General features: G+C 43.3%; 1 protein-coding gene across 1 annotated transcript; it reads right to left on the reverse strand.

Moving 5' to 3' along the window:
* Positions 1-23,023: 23,023 nt before the first annotated feature.
* LOC147734946 (olfactory receptor 5AR1-like) lies at positions 23,024-23,974 on the reverse strand. Its single transcript, XM_086952531.1, has one exon. It carries the CDS (start codon positions 23,972-23,974, stop codon positions 23,024-23,026), a length of 951 nt encoding a protein of 316 aa, XP_086808657.1.
* Between the last annotated feature and the right edge of the window lie 1,618 nt (positions 23,975-25,592).

Raw genomic sequence — 25,592 nt, forward strand, 5'->3', positions numbered from 1 at the left:
ACACAGTGAAATACAAGAGCCATTTCTCTCTGTCTTGTGTTCCAGCATAAGGAGCAGCCATTCAGTGCCGAGCATCAATCATTTTTCACCACATAAATGCTATATATCTATCAATAAGTTTATTATGGTTGGCCTACTTTCCAATAATTTTACAGTTCCAGAATTTGGGTACAAGTCAGGTCAATAACCAAGTCTCATTTTCCTCAAAGATAAATAACAGACGTCCCGCTTTTTGTCTCTAACTCCATTAGGGGCATATTATCAAGAATGGCGTTAACATTATTACCGCTTTAGCGTCGGGAAACTGCTGCTAAAGCGGTGATAATGGGCTTGATAATATGCCCTTGTAAATTCCTATAGAAGCCCATGTTCTGGTGTGAACTTGGGCTTCTATGGGAATTCACAAGGGCAGATTATCAAGCCCATTATCACCGCATTAACGGCAGTTTCCCACCACTAAAGTGGCAATAATTTTAATGCTGTTCTTGATAATATGATTCAGAAAAGGGGGTGGTGATGAACAGAGTGTCTGAATTAAGCAGACCACTCTTACCCAGTCCAAAGATCAGGGCTTGATCCATCACCGTTATTTATCTCACCGCCCCATCCCAGCTCAGAACCTGGCTATATGCAAATCAGTCTGTCCCTGGCCCAGTGCATCATGGGAACAGGGCAGACTAAACTACCAAGCCAATTCTTCACCAGAAAGGATACAAGCTACCGGGGACCGGTTTCTGGCATTTCAGCCGTCTTCAGCCCGGCTTGCTTGAATCCTGATGGAGCAGTGAGAAAGGGACTCATGTCTGAGTATACCCTGCCACACCAATAGTGGCCAAAAACGATTCCGAAAAGGGGGTGGTGATGAACAGAGTGTCTGAATTAAGCAGACCACTCTTACCCAGTCCAAAGATCAGGGCTTGATCCATCACCGTTATTTATCTCACTGCCCCATCCCAGCTCAGAACCTGGCTATATGCAAATCAGTCTATCCCTGGCCCAGTGCATCATGGGAACAGGGCAGACTAAACTACCAAGCCAATTCTTCACCAGAAAGGATACAAGCTACCGGGGACCGGTTTCTGGCATTTCAGCCGTCTTCGGCCATCTTGCTTGAATCCTGATGGAGCAGTGAGAAAGGGACTCATGTCTGAGTATACCCTGCCACACCTATAGTGGCCAAAAACGATTCAGAAAAGGGGGTGGTGATGAACAGAGTGTCTGAATTAAGCAGACCACTCTTACCCAGTCCAAAGATCAGGGCTTGATCCATCACCGTTATTTATCTCACTGCCCCATCCCAGCTCAGAACCTGGCTATATGCAAATCAGTCTGTCCCTGGCCCAGTGCATCATGGGAACAGGGCAGACTAAACTACCAAGCCAATTCTTCACCAGAAAGGATACAAGTTACCGGGGACCGGTTTCTGGCATTTCAGCCGTCTTCGGCCCGGCTTGCTTGAATCCTGATGGAGCAGTGAGAAAGGGACTCATGTCTGAGTATACCCTGCCACACCTATAGTGGCCAAAAACGATTCAGAAAAGGGGGTGGTGATGAACAGAGTGTCTGAATTAAGCAGACCACTCTTACCCAGTCCAAAGATCAGGGCTTGATCCATCACCGTTATTTATCTCACTGCCCCATCCCAGCTCAGAACCTGGCTATATGCAAATCAGTCTGTCCCTGGCCCAGTGCATCATGGGAACAGGGCAGACTAAACTACCAAGCCAATTCTTCACCAGAAAGGATACAAGCTACCGGGGACCGGTTTCTGGCATTTCAGCCGTCTTCGGCCCGGCTTGCTTGAATCCTGATGGAGCAGTGAGAAAGGGACTCATGTCTGAGTATACCCTGCCACACCTATAGTGGCCAAAAACGATTCAGAAAAGGGGGTGGTGATGAACAGAGTGTCTGAATTAAGCAGACCACTCTTACCCAGTCCAAAGATCAGGGCTTGATCCATCACCGTTATTTATCTCACTGCCCCATCCCAGCTCAGAACCTGGCTATATGCAAATCAGTCTGTCCCTGGCCCAGTGCATCATGGGAACAGGGCAGACTAAACTACCAAGCCAATTCTTCACCAGAAAGGATACAAGCTACCGGGGACCGGTTTCTGGCATTTCAGCCGTCTTCGGCCCGGCTTGCTTGAATCCTGATGGAGCAGTGAGAAAGGGACTCATGTCTGAGTATACCCTGCCACACCTATAGTGGCCAAAAACGATTCAGAAAAGGGGGTGGTGATGAACAGAGTGTCTGAATTAAGCAGACCACTCTTACCCAGTCCAAAGATCAGGGCTTGATCCATCACCGTTATTTATCTCACTGCCCCATCCCAGCTCAGAACCTGGCTATATGCAAATCAGTCTGTCCCTGGCCCAGTGCATCATGGGAACAGGGCAGACTAAACTACCAAGCCAATTCTTCACCAGAAAGGATACAAGCTACCGGGGACCGGTTTCTGGCATTTCAGCCGTCTTCGGCCCGGCTTGCTTGAATCCTGATGGAGCAGTGAGAAAGGGACTCATGTCTGAGTATACCCTGCCACACCTATAGTGGCCAAAAACGATTCAGAAAAGGGGGTGGTGATGAACAGAGTGTCTGAATTAAGCATACCACTCTTACCCAGTCCAAAGATCAGGGCTTGATCCATCACCGTTATTTATCTCACTGCCCCATCCCAGCTCAGAACCTGGCTATATGCAAATCAGTCTGTCCCTGGCCCAGTGCATCATGGGAACAGGGCAGACTAAACTACCAAGCCAATTCTTCACCAGAAAGGATACAAGCTACCGGGGACCGGTTTCTGGCATTTCAGCCGTCTTCGGCCCGGCTTGCTTGAATCCTGATGGAGCAGTGAGAAAGGGACTCATGTCTGAGTATACCCTGCCACACCTATAGTGGCCAAAAACGATTCAGAAAAGGGGGTGGTGATGAACAGAGTGTCTGAATTAAGCAGACCACTCTTACCCAGTCCAAAGATCAGGGCTTGATCCATCACCGTTATTTATCTCACTGCCCCATCCCAGCTCAGAACCTGGCTATATGCAAATCAGTCTGTCCCTGGCGCAGTGCATCATGGGAACAGGGCAGACTAAACTACCAAGCCAATTCTTCACCAGAAAGGATACAAGCTACCGGGGACTGGTTTCTGGCATTTCAGCCGTCTTCGGCCCGGCTTGCTTGAATCCTGATGGAGCAGTGAGAAAGGGACTCATGTCTGAGTATACCCTGCCACACCTATAGTGGCCAAAAACGATTCAGAAAAGGGGGTGGTGATGAACAGAGTGTCTGAATTAAGCATACCACTCTTACCCAGTCCAAAGATCAGGGCTTGATCCATCACCGTTATTTATCTCACTGCCCCATCCCAGCTCAGAACCTGGCTATATGCAAATCAGTCTGTCCCTGGCCCAGTGCATCATGGGAACAGGGCAGACTAAACTACCAAGCCAATTCTTCACCAGAAAGGATACAAGCTACTGGGGACCCGGGAGCTTGTTTCCTTCCCAGTGTAAGAATTGGCTTTTGTAGTTTGGTTTGCCCTGTTCCCATCATGCACTGGGACAGGAACAGACTAATTTGCATACAGCCAGGTTCTGAAACTGGGATGGTGCAGTGAGCTAAAAAACGGTGTTGGATCTAGCCCTGATCTCTTGACTGGGTGAGAGCTTTCTGCTTAATTCAGAGACTCTGTCCCTCACCACCCCTTGTTGTAAATATGTTCTTGATAATATGGCCCTTGGGTGTGTGGTGCCGAATGCTGCGGCCAGATGGTGCTCAATCTTCCTAGGCTCTCTTCTGCAACTCTGGCCAGGAAATCTCTTCATTGGCTCCCTGTCGAGTCCAGGATCAAATTTAAGCTTCTTTGCCTTGCTCATGAGGCTGTTTATGGCTCTGGTTCAGAGAGTATTAGGTCTCTCCTTCATCCCTATTCTCCCTGCAGGACCCTCTGGTCATCTTCTAAAAATCTCTTATTAGTCCCTAGATTTGCCAAAGCAAGATGGGGAGGGAAAGCCTTTGTCACCGTAGTTCCTAAGCTTTGGAACTCTCTCCCACCTGAATTGGTGGGATTACCCTCTCTGGCGCGTTTTCACAAAGAATTGAAAACTTGGTCTTTCTGTCCAGCGTATTCTTAGATTTGTACTCAGTGAATTTGAGATGATCTGTTTAGTTTGTGCGCCTTGATGCCCTTGGGCTAAGTTGCGCGGTATACATTTTCAATCATCATCACCTGGTCAGAGCATTGAAAGAGAAAAGGGTGGTTCCACCCGATGTTTTTGGTGGATATCTTGAAGTGGACACTTTGTCATTTTCCCTCACCCCTTGGTAATGTCGCAGGGATTCCACTCCTACACAGAACTGTGTACAGAGACCCAGGACCTCAGTGAATTGTGGGGTACCAAAAAACTCACCTTAGTGCCTAGAAACCCTAACCAGCTAGCAGCAGTGTCACATTAGCTCTTCGTCCTACAGCAAAGGAACCAATGATTAGACAACTCAGAACATACGACTTAGGTTACACTCAGGAATGGTGGGAAGCAAGAACACTGTTTCGTTATACCCCCATACCAATCCACACAAGGAGTAATAAGAGACACAGGCAAAGTTAAAATATGTATTTTAATGACGTGCTCTAAGATGCAGTATTTTTGCTAACATAAGCAGACATACAATCAGAAATCATTTGGTCAGCATTGTTACAATAACATAAAATACAAAAGGAGAAATCATATTGCAATGATGGTGAAAATAGGTCTTACAGCACTAACTATTACACCCTCCCTAGATAGGAACGTTGTTTTATAAAATATAGAAGGTCTCTTAGGCTTGTTTAGGGGCTCTCTGTCTTCCAAGTACCTGAAATCATGCTTACAGTATGATATTAAAGGTGCCAGAATCACATAGGCTGCAGCTGCATTTGTGTTATGGTTAAAAACGTGAGCCGATCAGCTCGAACAACAGCGATCTTGTTATGATGACATTGGGGGCTTTAGAACTAGGGGGCATATTATCAAGAAATGGAGTTAAAATTATCACTGTTTTGGCGGCAGAAAACTGCAGCTAAAGCAGTGATAATTGGCTTGATAGTATGCCCTTGAGAGTTCCAATAAAGCCCAAGTTTTGATGGCAACATGGGCTTCTATTGGAATTCTCAAGGGCATATTATCAAGTCCATTATTGCCGCTTAAGTGGCAGTTTTCTGCCGCTAAGGCGGCGATAATTTTAATTCCGTTCTTGATAATATGCCCCTCAGTGTGCAGACTAGAGTCACAATGTAAGTCTAGGGATGCTGAAAACAAGCCATTCTCATGTGAAGCCTTTCACGCAGCCCAACGCATCCCAACTCAGAACAACAGTTATATTCAGTGTTGTGTGCAAAAGCGGCAAAAAGGTAAAATGCTGTTTAAACTTCTAATAAGCCTATGCTAACTTAACTATGTGTGCAAAAAGGCCCAGTCGACACCACAACCTCCCTTGATTGGAGAACGCACAATAGCAGGGGCAAATTTGTAGAAGGCAGAGTTCAAGTTTGAATGAGACAGAACCTAGTTCAAAATTTACCCAAACTGGATAACATGGGTGTAAAATCAGAATTAGGAACATTAAAAATGGTAAAACTCAACAGGGGTGAAAAGTATCAAAACACATGTAACTTGTGAAATGAGGGAAAAAAATTCAGCAGTCCATTACATGTATATGAAACAGAAAAAATTGTGTGACTTCAATCCAACAGCGTATAGGCACAGCATGTTGCAACCGCCTCCAACAGGAGGTTGCAACTATCAAAATCTATGCAACTTTTTTGCAGAACTCTCCACATTCTGAGGAATGCAAGACCCCAGCCTCCACTCACGTCCCCCTCACGCAAATCCCTGCCATCACGTCGACGGAGCTTATTAAACTTTGTAAGAAGGTTAAATCCGGCTCCCCGGGAGACCCTATGAGCCCCTCTCACTTCCTGGACTCAATTGATTTTTTTCTGCCCCCCATGCTGGACATTCTCAATCTCTCCTTCGCCTCCGCCTCTGTACCCATAGCCTGGAAACAAGCGTGGGTATCCCCCATAATCAAAAAACCCACTCTGGATCCATCCAAGCCAGAAAACTTTCGGCCAATATCCCTCCTTCCCTGGATATCGAAAATAGCAGAAGCCCATGTTAACGGCATTCTCTCTAAACATATTGACCGAAACGGAATATTAGATCCATCCCAAAACGGCTTTAGAGCGGGTCATAGCACCGAATCCGCCCTACTGGCCACGACTGAGCATCTCCGGACGATTTTAGACTCCGGCCAAAGTGCTGCGCTGGTCCTTTTAGACCTCAGCGCAGCCTTTGACACGGTATCTCATGACATCCTTCTAAAACGTCTGGAGATGGCTGGAGTGTCTGGTCTCGCGCTCGCCTGGTTCCACTCCTTTCTTAAGGACAGATCCTTTATGGTATCAGCTCCCCCTTTCCTTTCAAATCCCCATCCGATAGCACAAGGAGTCCCCCAGGGTTCAGCGTTGAGCCCCTCCCTTTTCAACCTGTACGTCCAGCCCCTTGCGGAGGTGGCCAATAGGTGGGGGCTCACGCTGGTGTCGTACGCTGACGACACCCAGCTGATCGTCACCCTCACAGAAAGCCCGTCCATCGCGGCCTCCAAGTTCAGAGAGGGTATGGCAGCAGTGGCACAATGGATGACGGATAACCACCTCCAGCTTAACGCCGGAAAAACCGAGGTGCTCCTCCTTGGCAGAAACACCAGCCTATGGAACGAGCACTGGTGGCCGTCATCCCTTGGCAATATCCCACTCCCCAAAGACTGTGTAAAAAACCTGGGAGTCTGGATGGATGCCGGCCTTAGCTTTCAATCACACACCAAAAAGGTGGCCGCCACCTGTATAGGTCTCCTAAGAAACCTTAGGCCTATACTTGGATTCTTTGATCCTAAGACCCGACAGTTAATTGTCCAGGCCACCATCCTTTCACGCCTCGATTATGCGAATGTTCTCCTTCTGGGAGCAAACAAAGCAGAAACGGCTAGGTTCCAGCGAATCCAGAACGCGGCCGCAAGAATGCTGGTAGGACTCCCACGGAGATGTTCAGCCAGAACCACTATCCGTAAACTCCACTGGCTGCCTGTGGAACATCGAATCAAATTTAAAGCTCTCATTACGATCTTTAAAATTACCAAACAGGGGAACCCCCCGCTGTTGCGTAATCTGGCATGCCCCTATGTCCCTGGCCGAGAACTTCGTTCCTCCAACCAACTTCTCTTGAAAGTACCAAGAACCAAGCGCTGCCGCACTGGAGGCAGGTCCTTCAGCGTTCTTGGTCCCAAACTTTGGAACGATCTTCCTCTCAGCGTACGCTCCATAGACTCTCTCTCGGTCTTCCGTAAAGCAATCAAGACCCTCCTCTTCCCTGCCCCATAGACTACCTCTCAGCCTGACCAGGAAGAAGTGCTTCTGTCTCTCAGCGCCGGGACGCCCCTTTGCTGGGGTAGCTGTTGCGCTTCACCAAACCTAGAATAGAATAGAATAGAATAGGTCATTATTTCCGTCAGTGAACACTTCAGCCATCTAATTCAGTAATGGAAAAGAACACACATGTTCTTCAACAGCCGGAGCCTCTAGCACCATCAGAGGACAACTCGATTGTTCTTTGAGATAACTGCGTGGCAGAAAGTCATGGGCTGCAGTCCATATGTTCCAATTGCCCAGGTCCCTATGAGCTGCTGTGCAGGCCATAATCCCGACTCCACACCAGTCTAATTCATGAGCAACTAAGGAGCTCATTAGTAGATCATAATCCGGGTTAGGAGACACCGTATTGCAGAGACACAAATCCAGAGCCCATTCAAAAATACGCCACACTCAGTGTAGCCAGAGGTAGCGATCCATAGTATTCAAGCATCCACTGGGGAGGACCGTCATGGGGCACAGAATGTTCAACCATTTTGCAGCAAGTAAATAAACAGCAGTACTCCGGCACCCAATGCGAGAATTAACGGTAAACCGCCAAAGACACTGGAAAAAATAGAATGAAAAAATGCCGGTATCACACCAAATATAGCTTGGAATGAAGACACAAGGCCAGAACTTACTACTCTAATAAAGTGTGCCAGGCCTGTGGTCGATGAGGCATTAAAGATAGTGTGAATGAACACCCCAAAATGCAGGAGGAGATCTGTGTTTAGTAAGGCATGTACCTCAGTACGATTGTTAGCCACGTGAAGGACGAATGTCTCACGCACGGATGTAAGGGTGACTTCTTTTTGAGACAAAAGAGTGCTTATTCGACTCATCTTGTTGAACTCTGCTTTCAAGGTCGGAATGGAAGGCCAGATGGATATATCGAGCTTCCCATGGGGAGGAGGAAACAGTACATTTTTACAAAGAACTACACTTTGGGAAACAGTTTCTATATACGGAATTCCTGCCAGCATACCACAGCAATCTTAATTATCTAATAATAAATAACTACAATTTGTTAACAACGTGAAAGTCGGTGTAATAGCCGGGTCTGGTGTACCTTTTAAAATGCACGCTAAATTTGGTGCTTCCTGGTTGCAAGAACCGTGCAATTGTATATTCCTACAGACCAATGAGTGATTGGGTGTGGATGTGCACTCTTCATCTTTTAAATAAACCTCTTTCCCCTCTTTCAGACCCCTATAGGTAAAAGGAAGAGACCAAACCAACCAGTTCTGACATAGCTTGCCTACAGAATAGGTAGTGACAGAATGGTCACACTGAAAACGGGGATCAACTCTAGCCCGTGTATAACCAGGGGTTAAACCCAGAAAACGATTCTGGCATGAATCTGCACTTTTGTGCCACAACAGCCAACCTTGGGGATCCAAACTGGAAATGTTAAAGAACAAATTTAGTAGCAAAGCTTTTAAGTCACTAAGGGACCTACTGGTGTGATTGTTCCAATTGGGGTAATCTCCCAAATCAGGAAAAGATGGGGCATTTAATTTTTTTGATGTTGCCAATCCAAAGCAGTTGGTATGCGAAATAGACGAGTTCAGAAACAACATATGGTTCAGGAGCAGACATGCACGATGCAAAGCCTCAGTGCTTTGCACTTGCCAAAGCTTAGAACCCCAAACAGATTTAAGATCAATGGTATCTTTTCACAGTTCATATCCTCCTATTGCCAACTGGTCTATAAAAAACTTTGAATACAATAATTTAGTGTGGGTCTAACCTTGGAAGAGGACTTCTCAGTCATCCTAAAATAAAATGCATCAGGGTTGGATTGATTAAAATCAGTAAAAGATGACAAAAATTATGGATTTAGGCCCAGATCTCTGTACTGGGGTGAATGTATGACATTGTTCTGCATTCTGTCCATCAACTGTTGTTTTTGCATTTGAAACCCCGAGTGGGATGGGTATGCTCAGACGTGAGTCCCATGCTCTCCACATCACTGGAGTCAAGCTATCCTAGCTGGAGACGGCTGATAGCCAGAAACCGGTCCTAGAATGCTTGATTCCGGTCCAGGAAAGACATGGCTTGGCAGTTCGGGCTGGATTGTTCCCATGATGCACAGGGTCAAGGCTGATTTGCATATGGCCATGTCTGAACTGGGGTGGTGTGGAGTGCAAACAAACAATGGATTTAGGCCCAGATCTCTGTACTGGGGTGAATGTATGACATTGTTCTGCATTCTGTCCATCAACTGTTGTTTTTGCATTTGTCACCTCGAGTGGGATGGGTATGCTCAGACGTGAGTCCCATGCTCTACACACCACTGGAGTCAAGCTATCCTGGCTGAAGGTGGCTGATAGCCAGAAACTAGTCCTAGGATGCTTGATTCCGGTCCAGGAAAGACATGGCTTGGCAGTTCGGGCTGGACTTTTCCCATGAGGCAAAGGGTCAAGGCTGATTTGCAAATGGCCATGTCTGAACTGGGGTGGTGTGGAGTGCAAAAGAAAACATGAATTTATGCCCAGATCTCTGTACTGGGGTCAATGTATGACATTGTTCTGTATTCTGTCCATCAACTGTTGTTTTTGCATGAAGCAGACAAAAGGTGAATTTGGCAGCGCATCAGGGTGAAGGTAAACGCCGTAGGAGTGACCTAGCGCTCAATTGATGACCTGAAGAAGAGGTGGTATGACCTCAGGGGCAGTGCCAAAGAGCGCATAGTAGAGAGGGTGGGGGAGCAACGGGCCACGGGAGTAGGAGACTCCACAGTTGCGGACAACACTCCACTCGAGGAACTAGTTGAGGATACCATCAACCCAGCAGCCTGCTTAGGGGTCACTCAGCTGGACACCTCCCGACCCACACAACAACCCCAAGGTAAGAGCCATGCAACTGCGACCCCGTCCCCTAACAATGCCCATGCCCCCAGAGCTAGCCATTTGATAACCCTAGTAATGCAGTCCAGGCACATCAGAAATGCCCTATTGCATTGTGGGACATGTAGTGTGACAATAGTTCATTGATAGCCACACACAGCCAGAACTGTCAAGTGAAACATATCCCTAAAGCCAGTCAGGGAATGCAAGCCTGCATGCATGTTGCAACATCCCATGTGCAAGATTCACATCATTAATCATGCACCCATTTACATCACAGGTGCTGCAGAACCAGAGAGCACAGACAGTGAGGCACTCCAAATTGAGGAGACCCCAGAGGAGACGGAGGGAGAGACCCATCCTGCCCCACAACCTGGACCGTCACACACACCTGCACCAGTACCACCAGCTCCCCATGCAGACATGGCCATGTGGGCGGTGGTCCCCCTCCGACTAACTGCCAGAGATCTCCACAGGTATCCTCCATTTGATAGCAATATTGTGGTGTTGTAAATCAACGGCGATTAGGTTAAGCATTAGCAGAAGACATGCTGTATTTGGCCATTGTCATAGCAATTGAACCGACTCCATTTTGTATCGTGCTCGCCACTAGTTTTGTCCTACCTTCTTGTTAACTGCACTTGGAATCTACCCAGCAACAGGCTATAATTCGTATCCTTTGTGTGTTAGCGCATGCCCAGTAGAGTCCGCATCAGTAGTATCAGATAGGAATGTGCTTTCAGGGGTCTCAAGTACAGTTAGCTCCACCCATGCATTGATTGTGTTCTGAAATGTCCTTATATGGTCATAAATCATGCTCCAAGTTTGCACCGCCTTCTTTCGAGCCCCTTCTTTGTGTATAAAAGGGGTCATGTGCTTTAGTTTTGTGTGCTACTCTATGCAATACTGAAGGGTGTTGTGTGACTGTAGTACCACCTTTAAAGGTTTAATAAACTATGCTTTTGTATTTTCCAGTTTCTGTGCCAACTTCTTCTTATGGTCTGAGGACTCTGTGCAGAGAAGGGCGAACCCCTTGCATAGTAGGCCTTGCTCAGGCTTGCTTACTTCAATTGGGGCCCGACACGTGGGGCTCATCGGCGACTCGGATGCCCGAAGGAGTGGTCGTGATGAAGAATTCGAATCTTGCCACGGACGTGATCACTTCCAGGAGAGATCCGAGTCTTGGCATCCACAGCGTTGTTTCTTTCTTTCCGAACTGACCATCCAGGTGGTGCCCGTCCTCGACTGAGATCTCTTCTGTTGGCTTGCCATGCAGTGGCCATTTGGTCGAATTTAGAAGTTGGCAGTTGGAATCTGGACGCCCTGTGATTGGTAAGAACCGGTGTACGGTACTTGCTGTGGGTTTTGGAAGCCTGGGATTGGCAAGGCAGTTTTAGGATACGCTTGCTGTGGTAATTTTGGTTTAGTATGACTAGTCATGATGTGTATGTGTAAGTGGAATGTATGTGTTGCAACTCATATAGGCAGGTAATGAGGAGATTTTTCTCAAAAATTGCGACTTTGATTTGAACAGCACATCATATTAAAGATACTTTAAGTGCTACTTTGATTGTAATACTGCATATTTTGCACTATTTTTGGCATGCCTGCTTTTAGCGCACTTCGTATGATGTGCTGCTTTTGTGGAAATAACTGGTTAAAACTTGAGGAATCGCAACTGGCTCCCCCAGAAGAGACGCCTAATAGAGAGATATATATTAAATATAGTCTTTCTTCTATAATGTACAGCACATTGTGGAGAAAATACACTTGTCAGGATCCTGAGTTACGTTTGCCAATGTATGGGTCATTTGATATGCGAAAGATTGAGTATGTGGAACAGTGTATGTTTGAGCGAAAATCCAGACAAGATATGTTTGAATGTGTACGAATGTGAGTGAAAGAAGTACGTGAGCATGAGAAACGTGAGCAGGCGCTGATTGAGAAAGAGCATCAGAAGAATGTGTATGAAAAAGCGCAAGAATTAAGGAAGAAAGAAGTGAAAGAATTGGAAGAGAGACAGGAGAAGGAACGCAGATTACTGATATCTGGCCAATATGCTGTTCGGCAACCTCCTTATCCTGTCCTTAATAAATCACAAGATGATTTCTCATTGCTAGATCATCCTCCACCTCCGTATGCCGTTCCATCCTCTCCATCTGAGGAATATGACGATTCCAGGGCAGATCGAACAAAACCAGATAATAGCGGCAGAACTTAGAAAGACTGCTCGTCAAGCACTTCGTGATTCTGTTACTGTTTCTAACATCTTAGATAGTTTACATGGGTGGCAGGACATAGAGCGATTATATTTTACCGAGCATTTTGCTGAAGAAGTTGTTGACATGTTTCGGAAAGTCTCTGGTGTTTTAGAACCTGATGATATAGCAGCCGATTGTAAGCAAATACGTAATGGCCTTTTTACTCTCCCCCAGGTGGCTGATACGATAAGACGGTTGTTCAAACTACGAACTGAGGCACTTCGTATGCGAGAGGAGAAACAGAAAACAGATGCAGATGCACGGACGGATTCGCTCAGCGGGAAACAATCATCTATCTTTGGAACAGATAAGACCGCAATAGTGCATGCAAAGCCTATGCGAGAGGCTGAGCCTTTATATGTTCCTCCTAAGGGAGCGGGTACAAGTGATGATAAGTCCTCTGTAGATGCTAAAGGTTATTTTATTTATAATTGGGTGTATACTCCCTGGAATAGGGCAGATGTCATGGCACTTAAAGCTGCATTGCCTGACCCGCGGAAAAATCCAGCCGCTTTCTATGAGGAAGTTGAGGGAGCCATAAATTCTTGTACCATGACGTTAGCTGATATTGATTTATTCTTCGGGCTAATATTGCCGCCTGATATGTGGAGATCCGTGCGTAAATTTGATGATCACGCAGCGTATGGGGCATTATGGAAGGAGATAGAGTCGGAAGACGAGGATAGCGAACGAGCGAAAAAGCCATGTCAGTTGATTTTAGATCTTCCTGTTGCAATACTAACTAAGTGAAAAACTATTATTCTCCCTAAAAAGATTGATTGGACTATTTTAGCATAGTGTAAGCAAAAGACAGATAAATCGGTTTCAGATTTCTTCACGTATTTCAAGGAAGCATTTCATCATTTTAGTGGCCAGTCGCTAACGGGCGATACGGGACAACATTTGTTTGTAGATAAATACGTTACAAATCTATTACCAGGAGTGGCTACCCGTTTAAAAGCTAGTGAAAGCTCTTGGACTACCTCGTCTCCGGCATCTATCCTGACGATGGCTCAATATTATGAGCATATACTAAGAACAGGAGTATAAACCCATCAACCAGTTGGGATTGGGGTATAGGTAGTTGTATATAAAACAATATCCCAAAGGGTGTAATTCAAAAAACAATAACCAATATCTAATAAGGATATCTATACAGTATTATCCTAAAGGAAAAAATAATCTCTTTTAGTGCTCCAGGACCCCGATCAAGATCTCCCCTTACCTGATTCATCTCAAGGCTACTCACTTTGGTCAGGAATTCACTGGACCTAGGTAAGCCTTTCACTCCGGTCCTTGTCCCGTCACCTGCCCCTACCCCCTTGACGTTCCCCGCCACCTAGCCCCCTTGCCATGAGGACTAATGCCCCATTATTATCTCACTCCTTTACAGCACTGCACCCAGCCCTTCCCGTCCTGAAGATGATCCATAGTGATACGGATCGAAACGCCGTCGACTACACAGCCAGACTTTAGGCGCTTCCTCAGTGGTTTACCCAAATGAACTTTGAACCAAAATACTGAATTAATTGGAAACCATTGAATTTCACTGTATATATCTGCACTTTGCACTTTGCGCCGATCACGCTGTATATATTCTTTGTCACTTGCGCTGCCGTAGTGTCACCACTCACTGCACTCGTGCACCTTGTACATACCACTTGGGCTAATTTATTTACACAGTGCTGTAACTGTTTGTATTTACTTAATTTGCCTTTCATAACTTCTGAAAAATCATAAACTGATGCTTGTTTAGCACAATCATGAACAAAATTATTGACTCCTTATTTTTTCCTTTAGGATAATACTGTATAGATATCCTTATTAGATATTGGTTATTGTTTTTTGAATTACACCCTTTGGGATATTGTTTTATATACAACTCAATATTATGAGCGTCAGGAATTAGAAGCGAAGGGTAGTGAGGATAAAAAGTCTAAGGAATTAAAAACAAAGGTTATGTTATCTCAAGTTTATGGACCACCTCCTGGAGGTAATGATAGAGGCAGATGAGGATGTTATGGTTCTTCCTACACTTGTTCGAATCTGGCTGTTGATCAATGCGCGTATTGTAGGAAAATAGGCCATTGGGCAGATTAGTGTCCTCTGTTGCGCTCACAACGCTATGTCCGTGGTCGGGGACCCATGAGAAATCATGCAGGATAATCAAGACCTAGGGGCAACACGAACGATTGCGCTAGGTTTTATTCTAATGTGCGGGTACAAAATGGGTTCAATACTTTTGACAGGCGCAATCAATACCAGATGTCTGATTATGCGCAGCCTGATTTACATGATTCTGCTTATGCATATGATTGCGTAGGATGGGGTAAGGAATAAGTTGAAGCTTCAGTAGATCATAGGGGTCCTTATGTTACAGCACATGTTTTGGGTTCTACTAGTCAGCTTCTGGTTGATACAGGAGCTACTCGTAGCGCTCTGCCGAAACAATTGGTTCCGAGGGCTCCCCTGTCTGGCTTAACGATCACATCAATAGGGTTCAATGGACCACATTCCCTTAGCCCATTGTCACAACCACTTGCATTTCATGTTGATAAATTTGCTGCACCATGCCCGTTTTTGGTCTCCCAAAATACACCAGATAATATTGTGGGCCTTGATATGCTCAAGTATTTCAGAGCCACAATAAGATGTTCCCCTGAAGGAGTACGTGTGATTTGGAATGAGAACTACCCTGTAATGGAAAGAGCTTGCCTTGTTAAAGAAGATATTGCATTAGCTTCCCTACCTGACACTTTGTGGCCTACTTCAGCTACTGATGTGGGACAGATGGTTATTCCACTGGTGCAAATTAATGTAAAGGAGGGAGCTGTGTTACCATGTTTGCCTCAATATAGAATTTCACTCCTAACTGTGCGGGTGATGAATGGGCCCACTATTTCGGCAATTGTGTAGTCATATATATTTGTTTATTTTAATGAAAAATTTTGCTTAAATAACGTGTTATCCTTTATTAACAATGTGCTCTACATAGACAATGTATGGATTAATAACATCAGGTGAGATAAAGTATTTTAATAACCCAAAGAATATATATTTGCAAAGTATACTGGGATATGTTTTAAACGAAACATTATCTAAATTGTATGGAAACTTTTGACAAGCCTCTGACATTGAAAACTCCATAAAAACAGATGTAAATGTATATGTTGGATGTAGGAAAATATGATACACACTTGATTATGTTAAAGCTATTTTTTCTTCATTTCATGTTTTTGAGAAACATGTTTATGAGCTGAGTAAGCAAAGATATAAATGAAGCAACATTACGCTTTAGTCTTGGGAAAACAAATTCAAAACTATGACATTCTTCTCTCACATCGTAAAAAAAAATGAACTGTCCTCCCGCTACACATTGGGATCACCTCCTTGCTTCTTGAATTCCACAATGAAGTGAAGACCTGGCCCTGCAACCATCCACCCACTGAAAATTAAATCCCTCCCCCCACAAACCGACACCTGCTCCAGCATATGGATACCCTATTGGCTGATAATGTGTGCTCTACAAATCAAGATAAGATAACATGACAACATTTTTTTTCACAAGTCCCTCCCGAGTATTTATATGCATTTGTGATTCCTTAATATCACAGGTCTTTTCATGATCTACAGACAAATGTTCTCCCGAATCAAATTCTGGCAGCAATATTGAGAAGAGTGGCACATACTACTATAATGTTACACACCATCTCTGGAGTATATAGCTGTCTACCTCCTGATTGATCCAAACAACCAAATCTAGATTCTAAAATTCCAAATGTATGTTCTGTTATATTCTTGATTTTTTTGTTATAACATAATGTTTTCCCCTTTATTTTGTGGATTATGATTGGTGTTATTAGCCAAGGCAGAAAAGCATAACCATGATCACTTAAAAATGTAAACAGTGGAAAGTTGTAAGACATTTTTAACAATGATTTAATGTGACCTTAGAACCCGACATAGAGGGCTCTACTGGCCATTAAAGGCCCGCTCCAGCGATAACCTTTAACAAAGGAGCGGGCCTTTAATTGGCAGCAAATGCCGCTATGGAGGGCTCAAAGGCTATTTCAACATTCTGGCCCTAGGAGGCACAATGTTCTAGTTTGTAAAACAAAGGCGTCATATAGTCTGAGGGGGTTGAAATCCCCTCGGGCTCGGTGAGACCTTTGTTAACAGTAACAGCTGTGAACAACATCATTAGAATGTTGGTGCTCCAGGCTTCTACCAGCCATTAGAAGCCCGGAGCACTCCATTGTCTTCAATGGAGCGTCTAACATTTTAATGTTCTAATTATAAATAACTAAATAAACAAAACACAACATAGCTAAGGTTTAGCCATTTTCAAAGTTGTCTTAACTCTTACCTTAAGAACAGTGGAACATGCATTGGTGCTCTCTCAAACAAACATGCACAGATATAAATACATATTAGAAAATATCAAATTTCCCTTTTAGTCGTACCATATAAACATTACCCGTCCGAATAATAACTAGAACGTCAGATGTCATGATGCACATTAATATCAACACCACACATGTTTACATAATCATAAAAATCATGTAGGGTTGAGTATCATAATGAGAAACCTATTCACCTATAACATCATTTGTTTTATTTGTACATTGTTTATTTAAAAAAAAAGGTTTGTACAAAATGAAACAGCCACAAAACTAAGGGCCAGAGCTATGCACACTTTAGCATGAACAAAAGGGTTACCAACCCGTTTGCACATGCTAAAATTGGAAAGGCCATGTACCAACACAATTTTGCGAGTCGCAAATGAATTGCGACTCGCAAAAAAGTGTTTCAAGACTAGCTATTTGAAAGGGTCGTTCCCTTACAAACAGTGGCTCTCTAACCCATGTACAAATGTTTCCGGTCGCAAAACACTCACAAATTACCACACTCTTCATGAAGGTGGTAATGGAGAGGAGAATGGGAAGGGGTAACCCTTCTCCTTCGTGACAGGATCTGATAATATGTTTTAAAGGCAGGCAGTGGTCTGAGGGACCACTGCCTGCCCTTAAAAAATGAAGCAAAAATGTTTTTTTTTTTTTAAATGCATCCCGTTTCCCTTTAGGGAAAACCAGCTGCATAAAAAAAAACATTTTAAAGCAGTCCCAGACATGGTGGTTTGCTGGGCCCAGCAGGCTACCATAACGGGGAGGGCCTGCCATTCCCAAGTGGTTTTGCAAATTGCAAGAGGCTCATTAATATTCATGACCCTCGCAATTTGTGTCCCCATTGAGAATCGCAAACAGTGGTAAACACAGTAATGTACATCCCGTCGCAGTTGCGAGGTAATTTGCGAGTTACAAAATTGCTGGTCGTACATCTGGACGTAAATAAATTAATTTATAATAAAACATTTGCAAACATTATAATTTTATATAATTTTAATATTATTTTAAGAAACACTGTTAAATGTAAAGTTTGTACATATATTGACATAAACTACAGTCTGAAAGAGATGATAATTTCCTTTAGGGTGTAAGAATTATGGGCACTTTCAGCATACCTTGCTACAATATTTGTAAAATGTTATTTAAAATCCGTAATTACTTGCACATTGATAGGGTTTTTGTGCTTCTGGTTCATGTATATATGTGCAACTACATCTGACGATACTTATTGAATTTGTGCACATTCTATCACTCCTAACACATGGAAATTGGGTAATCTCATAAAAGCCATGCTTTGTCATCATTTGCTTTTCAAATCTATTTGGAAAATGGAGATACTGAGGAGTAAGTTTGATGATGGCATCCAGTACACCAAGGGAAATACCAGGCAGCCTGGTACGAGTGCTTTGGAATACACATGTGGTTGAATTGCATTTGATCATCCAGGTGTGGATTGCAAAGTTGATTCAATTGTGTCCAGAAAAGCAAATATGCTGTCTGTCTTCAGTCTGTAAAATGTAATCACTTCCTCCTTCCTTAGTTTAGTCAGCTGATTCTCTGTCAAGGAACACTCTCTTTCCTCCTTCATTGTAGATTGCGTTGTCACAGATATTGACTGACTCTCAAGCACAATTTCTATAGCAGAAATTAGAAAATGAGTGTGTGATGAAATCAGTGATGCTTCTATATATAGAGTGACAATGGTGCTGAGTTTTGCCCCTGCTAGGACAACTTGTGTTTTTCTAATACAATTTGACCTTTACGATATACTGTGGGAGTCTGCATTTCATTTGAAAGTATCACTGGGTTGGATATGCAATGGTTTTGCATGGGAACATCCAACTTGCATACATTAAAAAAGTTTTAACGCAACACAGAACTTGTGGCAAGTGCCAAGTTCATGTTACGAACAGTGCACAGCTTTGAAAATATGACAACAAATTTTGCTGAATTGAACAAGGAATGCGAAATGCAAGAGGTTTATATATCTGGTGCTGAGAAGCCAGTAATGTATAATTACGGATCTCTATGAAACTCATGCATTACAAATCTATATATCCCAATTAAACAGCTGTAATTGCTCAAAATATCAATTACAAACAGACTTTTAATCCCTACAAATTTCTAAAAGATTTAGTAACAAAAAAAAATGTGAAAACATCTGCGGTAAAAAAAAATAATAATTAATATATTTCATATGTTATCACTCATTTTCATTCATAATTACTGCCTGTATCCTATGGGCAGGCGTTCTCTCGCAGTGGAGAGATGAGATTATGTGTATCCCCGTGGTCTCCCAAGTGCAGAGATACTCATAAGTTGTCCAATAGATCCACCCATCTGCAAACTCAAAAAGTAAACACAGGCATGACATTTTAAAATGAAATGACATTGAACTCTTTGGCTGGTTATTCTCCTTTAGGCGCCCATACCTAACTTATGACAATGGAATACGCTTGTTGAACATATATTGTCAATCTTGGTGTAACCTAAGGAATCAATTTGCAGACCTTCCCACTCCTAATTGAGGAATTGGTATTCCAGCTGATACTCCTCTGCCAAAATCCGACGATTACAATTTTTCTTAAAGAATATGGAAAAGCAACATGGACTTTGTCCTGATCTAGCATCTTTGCTACAACACAGAGCTTCCGAGTTCCTTCTCACAGTATAACAGCTTTATTTTGCCAACTGAATATATTACGATTTAGGTTGCTAACTAGCAATTGGTATGGTCTCTTTTTCCTAGCAATCTCTGAATCTCTTCAGGTTTCATCTGAGTGACTAAGGTTTGAAGAAGGTCCCTTAAAAATAGTGAAGGCAATTTCAGCATTAAATGCTACATCCTATGTAGTGAAAAAAAGCAGTTTTCATCTATCAGTCGTGTTACTCTTACAGTCGCAACCAACTGCTATTCCATAATGTTTTTTGACTGATGATGTCAGCTGGAGTTTTGATTTTCATCATGACATTATTCGCCAGATGGGTCCTTTAAGAAAATAATGTGAAAGAGTGACATTGAAGAGATATCTAATTCATATAGACACCTTCTCTGGTAGCCTGAAGCATCATACATGTCATTATATTAACCACTGAAGCTGACACCTTCACTGGAAGTTACAAAAGGTAGATGAACAATATCAGTGATAACAAATATTACATTCAAATATCTCTATTACAAGGGGTTGAGTCCACGTATAGAGACACATCACTATCAATCTAACTAGAAACACAGCAATATCATGGCATAAATCCTTATACATAACATATAAGGCTATCTACTTATTCTTAACTTTGACCATAATGATGGATACAGATTGGATGGCCAAATAGATAGTCAAGGAAAAAGACTGGTGGGTAGATAGATGACAGACCGACTAACAAACACAAGCATTGGCATAGCCAATAGGTCTCGCCTTTGGGACCTTATAAGTGTTTAGTTATCTATCACAATATCCTTGGTGCAACAACATCAAGTGATGCTTGGGTAAACACTTATAAGGTCCTAAAGGGAAGACCTATTGGCTAAGCCAATGCTTGCTTTTATGGAGGAAACGCTGTAAGTAGCGCAGTTCGAGCGTATAACATTTCCTTAAAATGCTTACCCTAATAATAAAAGCTTTGTATTAATGAACCATGAATTCAATGTCGAAAAGCATTAACTTATGGGCATACACATTAGCTTTAAACTGCAGAGAAAGCCTAGCCCTGGTCCATTAACGGTTTACAAAAAGGGGGTGGTGATGAACAGAGTGTCTGAGTTAAACAGACCACTCTTACCCAGTCCAAAGATCAGGGCTTGATCCATCACCGTTATTTATCTCACTGCCCCATCCCAGCTCAGAACCTGGCTATATGCAAATCAGTCTGTCCCTGGCCCAGTGCATCATGGGAACAGGGCAGACTAAACTACCAAGCCAATTCTTCACCAGAAAGGAGACAAGCTACCCCTTGTTATAAATAACCTGGTCCATTATGTGGTACTGTAAAGTGGAAGCTAAAGTGATATATTCTGATTCGCTTTAATGCCCTTGGGATAAAGTTTCGCTATTTAAAACTGCAAAAATATTGTTCACCCTCAATTAAATCAACGAGGGCCCGTATATGCAATACTCAAGCACCAAGCAGAAATGAGAGTACAACATCTACTCAGATAAAGACCAAATCACAAACTACATTGGTTGGATAAATAATACACCTCTGAAAAGGAAGCTTTATAATAGTTGCCAAGACACTCCATTGAACTACGCAGCCATCCATGTAAAGGTGGAATAGACCGTCACCTCATATGCACTTCAAGGTGCCTCCCGACCTAAATTTACTGCTGTCCAAAGAGATGGTGAGCATGACCCGGCACTTGTGGTTAAAGTGTGAACAGGCTTTGATACAGAAAAGAGCCCTGAGGTTGTCCCCGCTTCTGCCTTTCGGGAAAAGTCCATAACCATGATCCTTCTTCTCCTGGCACTGCTGACCCTCCATCGGGCTCTCAGTATGTGACATATAGCCTAAGCCTGTCCAATGTCCCTAACCAGTTTTTCATTGCAACGTCAGCCATCTTGATCTTCAGACCACACCGTGAGGCATGCCGGTGCTCACAAATCATGTAGAAGGAAACATTTTTCTCAGAAGTTGGGAAAGAATAATCAATCTGGAATGGTTAGGAGAGCTTCTCATGGATTATTGGCTAGAAGTAGATTTGTTGGTTATTGGCTGAGAGGTCCCTGGGCCTGCGCCCTGGAACAGGACTTGTTGCACTTTCCCAATCGCATACCTGTCAGCGTAGTCATTCACGTTGGAACACTGCTGCTCTGATTTATCAGTACTCTTCTTTATACCCATTGAACAGCAGCAACGCGCATGCTTAACTTACAGGAGGTCGTAATTTGTTTTGTATTTTACAGTACTCAATGCTTGTATTTTATAGTTTCTACTGACGTGTTTTAATCTGTGTCGTAATATTGACACATATCTCTCAAGATTGGAAAGTGTTAGTAGTTTTAGCTGCAGTATGCTGCATGCACAGTTATGAATGTAAAGCAGCTTAAATTATACAGGGTAAAATGTAGCAGACATAAGTTTGATCCTAAAACGGGCACCATGTGACGTTCGCAAAATTTAACAGTATCCCATGCGAACTTCCCACGCCATCCTAGGTAAAACTCGAGGCAGAAGCTCATGTTCCACTATGTTTGTGTGGGTAGTGTGGAACATCTGTGTCGCCTACTGTTGCCATGCCTCCGCAAACGTAATTCTGTGCACTGTAAAACCTGGTGTTGTCTCGCCAAATGACAGCTGCTCTAGGTACATAGCCTACAACCGCACAGCACTGACTTGAAGCAAACGTGAGGATGCAGAAGGAGTAGTAACTGGTACAGGTACCAATAAAGCCTTATCGGAATGTAGAGGAAAGGAGTGTTGCTGTTATGTTCTCCCTTTACTATTTTAACAATCTACTAGGAAGGCTCCTTAAAATCCAAGAAAGGGAAGGATGAACATTTTGTCAATGTTCTTAACTATTTTGATAGAATGGTCAAGAAAAGAAAAAGGTTTATGGAAGAGAGCATTTAATTTTCAGGAAAGAGGTGTATGCCAATGTGGAGATATATTTGTACGATGAAGTATTAAACAAGTTGAGACAATTGAAACTAATAGTGAATGCGATCGCGGGCTGGAAGGTGCCCGTGAGCGATGCACTTAATGAGCGATGATGAGACAGGAGAGCCATATGGCGCCTGTGCTCATGACTGTATGTGTAACTGCACGCTCTAAGCCACAAGCAAAAACGGGTGGTCGGATTTTTCAAGCCCACTTACTAAATGTTTCGCCAGGGAAGCGCATGCGCTGGCTCAGGCGAGACCTAAAAAAGGACTATAGGCAGGCAGCTGACATTTGATAAACATACGAAGACACAGCCTCTTCTTTAGATATTGAGTAGCTAAGAGATAAAAGACACTTGTGGACACAGATACACATAGAAATCAGAATGCACAAATAGAAGAATTATGTACAGGAGGTGGAAAAAAATCAAACATAAGAAGATTGAATTTACTCATGAATCTACCAGATACTTGACTTTAGGACACATGTTTTTCTTAGGTGTTGCAACATGGTCATCTTTACCTGTTGGTTCCTCAAGCTGTAGATCAAAGGGTTCAGCATGGGGATGAACACAGTGTAGCATAATGAAGCCACTCTGTCCTGATCCAGAGCATACTTTGAACTTGGCCTAAAATACATAAAAAGAACTGTTCCAAAAAATAAAGTTACACAGATAAAGTGAGAGGAGCAGGTGGAGAAGGTTCGACGTCTTCCTTCCGAGGAGCGTATCTTCAGGATGGTTAAGATTATTCTAAGATAAGACACAAGGATCACTGTCAGACATCCAAAGACCATGGCACCAGCCACAATGAACAGGGCAACTTCATTAGGAGTGGTGTCAGAACAGGAGAGCTTTAGCACTGGAGGAATATCACACAAGAAATGGGAGATCTGGTTTGGGCCACAAAATGTCGATGTAAAAGTAAAAGTGGTTTGTACCAGAGAATTTGCTAAGCCCCCAAGATATGACCCAACCACAAGATAAACGCATACTTTGTTAGTGATTATCGATGAATAGTGCAAAGGATGGCATATAGCAGCATAGCGGTCATAGGCCATTGAGGCCAAAAGAAAGTCCTCTGTACTTCCAAGCATGACAAATATGAACATCTGCACTGCACACCCAGAAAAAGACACAATCTGTTTCTCTACAAGGAAATTTGCCAGCATATTAGGTGTTATGACAGAGCAGTAGCACAGGTTTAGCACTGAAAGATTGCTAAGAAGAAAATACATTGGTGTGTGAAGATGAGAGGAGATCCATATCAGAGTTATGATGCTCAAGTTGCCCCAAATAGTTAATATGAAAATCATAAGGAACATCCAGAAGAGTGGTGTCTTCAGTTCTTGAATATCAGTGAGTCCTAGAAGGATGAACTCTTTCACTCTAGTCAGGTTCCCTTGGTCCATTTAGGGTCTTGCCAGGATTGTACCTGCAGAAAAAGGAATAATGGAGGAAGAGATTGAAGGAGAAGTCTTCAAGGTGTATGCAACAGGATCATCATTAGCATCATTATATGAATGTGATGACTAACAATGGGTAAAATTATGTGTCCACTTCTTAAAAAAGACATTTTCAAATTCCACTGCTTGTGATATGAAGCTGTTTATGAACACAAAAACTCTTTACTTTTCACCTAGTGTAACCCTATACTAGACCTGACAGCCTTAAGGTGGTCTTCTCCAGGATTGTGCCTGCTTGCCTCAAATTTGCAGATTTATTTTTGTTGACTTTACCAATGCAGACCAGTCATAAGTGCATGTGCTTCCTTCGCTAAACATGGTAACATTGGATAAAACTCAATTAGTATATTTAATTTACTTATTAGTCCCTGGTAAAGTTCACTACATGTGCCCAGGGCCTGTAAATTAAATGCCACTAGAGGGACTGCAGCACTGCTTGTGCCACACACTTAATTTGCCCATAAATCTTTCTCACAACTGCCCTTGCAGAGCATGTGTGTACAGTTTAAAACTGTCATGTCAAATTGGAATTTACAACTCCTTGCCAAGCCTTATACTAAACTTTTATTATATTTAAGTCTCACCTAACGTAGGTCCTAGGTATCCCATAGGGCGGGGTGCTATGTAAATAAAAGGTAAAACACATGCTTGAATTTTTACAAGTCCTGGTAGTGAATATCTCCCAAAATCTATTTTCAACCTTGAGAGGCCTACTCCTCTCATTGGAGATTCCTTATTACATTTAATACGCTGTAATTCCTAATAGAGAGAAGGTTGATCTGTCATGCTTAGCACATATGGAATAGTCATGATACATCCTTTTTGATCGCAAAGTTGGATTTGTTGTTACTATTTTGAAACTATCACTTTTAGAAAGTTAGGCATTCTTCTGTTCTTAGCTATTTGGTGTCTGCTGCCTGTCTCTAATCACTGTTTGCACTGGGTAGCAGCTGGACTTTGTGTAATCCTTCTGGACAGCCAAACACAAAGGGAACTTGGGTGTGACTTGATGGATCTACCTGAAAGCATGAGAGGGAGGAGCTGAGCACAGCTCCACACTTATACCTGAATAGGCAGTGTCCTTTCCACACATGAATCCCCCTGTAGTGAGTCAGGACCTAGGGCAGGAAGAGAGAACCTCTGATCACTTCAAAGACCCTTCTTGGAAGTCCCCCTACTTCAAAGGTACAACTGGATATAAGTTCTGGATCTCTGACCCTACCACCTCATTACACTTCTGGACTTAAAATCATTCTGCTAGAAAGACGAACTGCTGTGCTTAAGGACTGCCACTCTGATGGACTGCTTATTCCGGAGGACTACTTCCTTGCTGTTTTACCCTGCTGCTTGATGCTCTCGCTACCTGGGTAAAGATTGGACCTCCATCACTGTAAACCAGAGTGACTCCAAGGATAAGCCTAGCCTTCAAGACTCAGGGGCATCAAGGTCTTCCACATTGCTCCTGTGCCTGGCCCATTGGAAGTGGACCCATGTGTTTGTTTAAGCAGAACCAACACATCTTCTACCCCAAGGGTATGATAGCTGTAAGAACACTGTTGCAGAA

The sequence above is a fragment of the Lissotriton vulgaris genome, chromosome 1_2, assembly GCF_964263255.1.
Source record: "Lissotriton vulgaris chromosome 1_2, aLisVul1.2, whole genome shotgun sequence".
Taxonomy (NCBI): Eukaryota; Metazoa; Chordata; class Amphibia; order Caudata; family Salamandridae; genus Lissotriton; species Lissotriton vulgaris.

Bases quoted from the DNA above. Each gene is read 5' to 3' on its own strand.
- LOC147734946 (XM_086952531.1), bottom strand. From the start codon at position 23,974: ATGGACCAAGGGAACCTGACTAGAGTGAAAGAGTTCATCCTTCTAGGA.